A 5,225-nucleotide genomic window follows, 5' to 3' on the forward strand; every position below is an offset into this window, starting at 1 on the left:
AAGACCGCGTTATTTTTCATCAATGCGTGTGAGTGTGTGCTGAGATGTCTTGCTTGTTGATGTTGCGCAGGAAGATGATGGAGAGCGACGTGTCTTGGGTGCCGGTGCTGCTGCCGGCGCTGCTGCTGCTGCTGTGCCAGTACTCGTGCGCCACGCGGCCCTCGCCCTCCACCATCCTGGCCCCCGCCCTGCCCAGCGCCGCCCCCGGACTCGCCGCCGCCGATGATGTCGCCGCCGCCGTCGCCGCCACCGATGCTGCCCCCAGCACCGCCGCCCCCGCTGCGGCGGCAGCGGCCCCCGCCGACAAGTACGCGCACACGCCGCGGGAGGTGCTGGAGGACGCCTCGCTGTCCGTGGTGAGTCCGAGCTGGTCGGGCTGGTCATAAGTGGGCCACACGCCTGCCGGCCGACCGGCGCGACGACGCCTCTTCGTGTAAATCGAACTCTCGCTTTCGGAGGCGCCGCCTGCCGCCGCCTGCTAGCCTGCCGGCCGGGGCTACCGTCTCCAGTGCTCTCCTCCATTTTCCTCAAACTGAACCTGCCCCACGCTCCGCCCCCCGCCGAGGCCCTTGCTGCCCTGGCGCCAGTCTGGCCGGCCCGAGCTGCAGGCGCCCGGCCGGCCCAGGCCCAGCGTGCGCCTCGCGTTGCAGACCAGCGGGAAAATTTATCGGCCCGCCAGATAAACGGGTCGCGCACGTGACGAACAAAAAGCATTTCCCTGCCCCATTTCACCTGACCCTGGCCGTGCCCGGGCGGGCCGGCAGCCGCCTGGATGGGCGGACCCGGGCGCTGCAGCTGCGCCGTGTCGGGGGGCCGAGACCCCCGCCAGGGCCAGGGGCAGCAGGCGGCCGTGTCATGGCCCCTGACAGCTGCTGCTCCAGCTCCGCCGTGCTGCACCCAAAGTCAAGCACCCACTTCCGCGCCGCTGACTCACGCCCGGCACGTGTCCTGTTGCAGCCCAAGCTCCTCAAGAAGTACGGCTACCCGGTGGAGAACCACGTGGTGATGACGGAGGACGGCTACCTGCTCACGCTGCACCGCGTGCCGCACGGCGCCCACTCCGTAAGTCCGCTTGCCACTGACCGTCGCCGGCACCCACCCGCATTCTGACTCGTGCAAAATGCTCCCTTGATGGCAGGACAGTGATGACATCAACAGCAACCGGGTGCGTTCCTTGAGGAAGCCGCTGAGGACGACAAGGAACTCCCGCCGCAGGTCGTTCACCAGCACGGGCATCAAGCGGAAGCGAGGTCGGTATGCCAGCGGGAGCGCCTGGAGGGTAGGCACCCCTGGTACATGGCTGTGCGTCGGCAGCCTACCCTCGTCGCGGCAGGCGGCAGGCGCTCCCAGGGCCAGTGCAGTGGCTCAAGCCGTGCCAGGCCTGCCCCTGACGGAGCTACGTGCTGACGATCTGGCTCTCCATTTCCAGGTGCAGCGCGGCACAGCGCTGGGCGCACCGTGCTGCTCTTGCCGGGCATGTTCTGCTCCTCGGCGGTGTGGTTCATCATGGGGCCGAGGAAGGGACTCGGTGAGTGCAGACAGACGACCCGCCCGCCATTCTGCCTGCAGCCCGTCCTCGCTTACCGAACCCCTTTTGTTTGCAGGATACATCCTGGCGGACGCCGGCTGGGACGTGTGGATCGCCAACCCTCGTGGGAACCGGTACTCCATGGGGCACGTGGAGATACCGTCCACGGACGACAAGTACTGGCAGTTCAGGTACGAGCCCCGAAAGGCCACCGCGTGTGAGTTAGAGTAGGGTCACCGCCTTCACGTCCTGTCTCTCGCAGCTGGCACGAGATGGGGCAGTACGACGTGCCCGCCATACTGGACTACGTGACGACGGCCACCGACCAGGCCCAGGTGCCCGTCGTCGGCCACTCCATGGGCAACACCATGATGATGGTGATGGGCGCGCTGCGGCCCGAGTACAGCCGCCTGGTGTCGGTGCACGTGGCGCTGGCGCCCACCGTGTTCCTCCAGCACGCGCAGAGCCCCGTGCTCAAGGGCCTGGCTGCCCTCGCTCCTACCGTCAGCGTAAGTACCACCGGGAGCGCGTTTTCGGACTAAAACTGCCTGTCTCACCTCTCCGCTTGCTGCAGACGCTCACCGCCATGCTGGGGGTGCACAGCTTGCGGCCCACCCTGACGCTCAACGAGGCCCTGAAGCAGCTGTGTCGGGAGGAGGCCGTGGTCACGCAGCGCATCTGCAAGAACGCCGCCTTCATGCTGCTGGGCTTCGACGCGGAGCAGCTCAACGCGGTCAGTGACGCCGGGGGAAGTCCAGGCGGCTCGCCAGGCGGCAGGCCGTACCCCGCGCAGGACCCGCTGCAGGGTGCTGCCGGCGGGGAGTAGCGCCACCTGTTGCTGCTCGGCGGCCACTTGTGGCGCGGGGTACAGCGCAGCGTCCCCTTCGCTCTCTAAAACCAATTGCGTTCTGTTTGCAGACGATGTTCCCCGTGATCATGGGCCACGTGCCCTCGGGCGGCTCGACCCGCACGCTGCTGCACTACGTGCAGAGTTTCACGTCCGGCGACTTCAGGCAGTTCGACCTGGGCGCAAAGCGGAACTTGGCCAAGTACGGTCAGGCGCAGCCACCAGCCTACAACCTTAGCAGGGTAGACTTCCCTGTCGCCATCTCCGTCGGCGAGAACGACTGGCTGGACTCCATGGAGGTGGGCAGGCAAACTCTCGATTTGTTTACTAGTACCTGATTTATCTTAAGGATCATGTGTCAGACAAGATAATTTAATCGGGTTTTCTTTTTCAATTTTAGGACGTTCAGAGGATAGCGAAGTTGTTACCGAATGTTGTGGATTTCTACCGAGTGCCATGGCCAAAGTTTAATCATATGGACCACTTGTTCGCAATCGACGCCAAGGAACTTGAATACGATCATGTGATGGAAATCCTCGAACGGTTTTCGTGAGAATGTGATCGTTAAGAAGCAAGATTAGTTATTTATTCAGATTGTAATACAATCGAAATGATAGGACAGTGATAGTTTTTGTGACCCTGAACTTGTACGGCCTCTTCGAAAAAACTCAACCGTTCTACGTGTGACAAGATAAAATTATTAACAAAACACAAAGCTTGAGAATGATACACTTTAAAAAATGAAAATGTTCTTAGTCTCTAGCGCAGATACCGTACATTTTTGTCTTATAAAAGAGGACATGATGTTCAGATTATATATGACTTTTTTCGAGGCCGTTCAAATTTGCGTCGAGAGGACTATATACTTACCCTGTTTTGGTTGGCCATTGACTTCTAGAAACGATCAGATAGTTGATAAATTTCTATGGGAAATTTCGTTATTTCTGCTCATTCGAAGTCACCACATATGTGGTCATTTCATATTTCTATCACTTAATGCGTGTGAATGCGTGCGTGTGTGTGTATGTGGTTTGTGTCTGTCTGAGTGTGTGTTTAAGAGATTTACATTGTTCTCACTTGGTTCTCAACTGCTGTAAATACTGTAACCATCTCTACAAATAATATGCAGTAAACTCTAAATCAATAATCATCCAGAATATAAATATCATTTCATTCTTATTTCATTGAATCGTTTTCCTGCCATATTTGATTCTACTTTATACAAATTTCAATGCTAGTGCTCACTGAAACCGGTCGTTAGAAAGGATCCAAATGCACGAAGAACAAACATTCATGTCCGCCGAATGGGAGAGGGGGAGGGCGGTGTAAACCACAGTGCAAGTTGTTGTTCATGTTAGCCAAGCCACGCCGTACGTGCTCCAGCTGGTCTAGTGGGTAGTGCCTGCCCCCGCCCGGGCCCGGCGGCCTGCACCACACATCCCTCCAGTCCCCGGTGAGCCCCCGTGCCCCCCCCCCCCCTCCGCCGGACCACCACGCCCGTCTGATGCTTACATTATTTACCCGCGTTTTTCATTGGGGCGTCGTGCATTATACACGTGTGGCGAGGGCTCCCGCATTGTGGCCAACAACACAAGCCCGGCGCCTGCAGCGAGCGCGCCTTCCTGGTCGGAGGACAGACGGAGGGAAAGACGGGCGGACGTGAGACGTGAGAGGAGAGAGAGATGGAGAGGAATAGAGACATGTCTCTGCAGAGAGACAGAGAACGCATTACAGTTCATCGCAGACGAGTGGAAAGACGGCGCATGGCAACGTGGTACCGCACAGAGCCAAAATGAAGGAGACCCGTCGAGCTCTGGTCGGGCGATACCCGAAGCGATCGAGCCAACGCTTCTGGAGTTCTGTCTTCGCAGACCGAGAGATGGCATTGTGGTAGAAATAAGCAGTGAGGCGAACCACGATCATATTCTGACCCACTGTTCTTGCGCCACTACAAAGTTAGGTGTGTTGGTAGTTGTAGACGCACCAATTGTACCTTTTTGGTCTTACTTCGTAGGCGCTTAGGTTGCTTCCAAACTGCGGTCCCAATGTTTCAGAAGAAACTCATGAACAAGCTTTTCTGTAGTTTCTCTTGACATCTATTTGTTATCGTCACTTTGAGCCAGTGATGGTCTTGACTGAAAACCTCCACTTCACGGACAAATAAAGCATTCAACCGGCGTGAACATGTGCACATACAAGGTGTTCAACACTATGTTACACACTTTAAAGTATTTGACTGGATATTTGAATACTTTAAAGTGTTCAACAGTAAATTTGTGTCCAAAGTGTTCAAAGGGTCATGGCCAAACCTCATGTTTAACACCTCTAAGTGTTTAGTGTTGAACACTTAACAGTGTTAAAATGTCCAGTCCAACACTTAAAAGTGTGCATCAAAGTGTTGAGCACTTGCATATACATGCCAGTTGAACACTTCATTTAACTGCATTGTTCTTATTTTTTTTTTCCGAATCTTTTTCGGCAGGCAACGACAGTTGACACAAGTAAGTCCGTGCTAGGGTGATACCAGGTGGATGTACTCCAGCCTCGACTCCAGCCCACGTCCGCGTGACAGGCTTCGCGATATCTCAGGAAGCACTGTCACGCTGCTACGCACCTGGCCTAAAGAGACCTTCAGTCTCACAAAGCACAAATTTTGGTCGACTGGCTTTTATTTTGACCACTTTCCCCAACAGAACGGAGACTATCAAATATCTGAGGAAAGACATGTATTAGTTTAGCATTTTCGTGTGGGAAACTCCCTCTACAGCCCAAATGGTTAGAGATAGAGCCAAACGGATAATGAAGTTTTGGTCCTTCGAATCCCAACTTAACGAGTTACCCCTCAGGAAA

At 56.1% G+C, this 5,225-nt stretch overlaps 1 protein-coding gene across 1 annotated transcript; it reads left to right on the plus strand.

The window, feature by feature from the left end:
- The first annotated feature begins 76 nt into the window (after nucleotides 1-76).
- Nucleotides 77-3,538, plus strand: LOC113203075 (lipase 3-like). The gene is made up of 9 exons (XM_026417568.2): nucleotides 77-356; nucleotides 958-1,062; nucleotides 1,139-1,250; nucleotides 1,430-1,528; nucleotides 1,605-1,719; nucleotides 1,791-2,037; nucleotides 2,103-2,261; nucleotides 2,447-2,674; nucleotides 2,776-3,538. Exons 1-9 carry the CDS (start codon nucleotides 78-80, stop codon nucleotides 2,926-2,928), a joined length of 1,497 nt encoding a protein of 498 aa, XP_026273353.2. The 5' UTR covers nucleotide 77; the 3' UTR covers nucleotides 2,929-3,538.
- The last annotated feature ends 1,687 nt before the right edge of the window (nucleotides 3,539-5,225 follow it).

This window comes from Frankliniella occidentalis, unplaced genomic scaffold, assembly GCF_000697945.3.
Source record: "Frankliniella occidentalis isolate FOCC.00 unplaced genomic scaffold, Focc_3.1 Scaffold213, whole genome shotgun sequence".
Classification (NCBI taxonomy): Eukaryota; Metazoa; Arthropoda; class Insecta; order Thysanoptera; family Thripidae; genus Frankliniella; species Frankliniella occidentalis.

Excerpts from the sequence above, each read along its gene's own strand:
- LOC113203075 (XM_026417568.2), top strand. The coding sequence starts at position 78 with ATGGAGAGCGACGTGTCTTGGGTGCCGGTGCTGCTGCCGGCGCTGCTG. Across the intron at positions 1,063-1,138 it reads TGCCGCACGGCGCCCACTCC|GACAGTGATGACATCAACAG; the intron begins GTAAGTCCGCTT and ends CCTTGATGGCAG. Across the intron at positions 1,529-1,604 it reads GGGGCCGAGGAAGGGACTCG|GATACATCCTGGCGGACGCC; the intron begins GTGAGTGCAGAC and ends TTTTGTTTGCAG.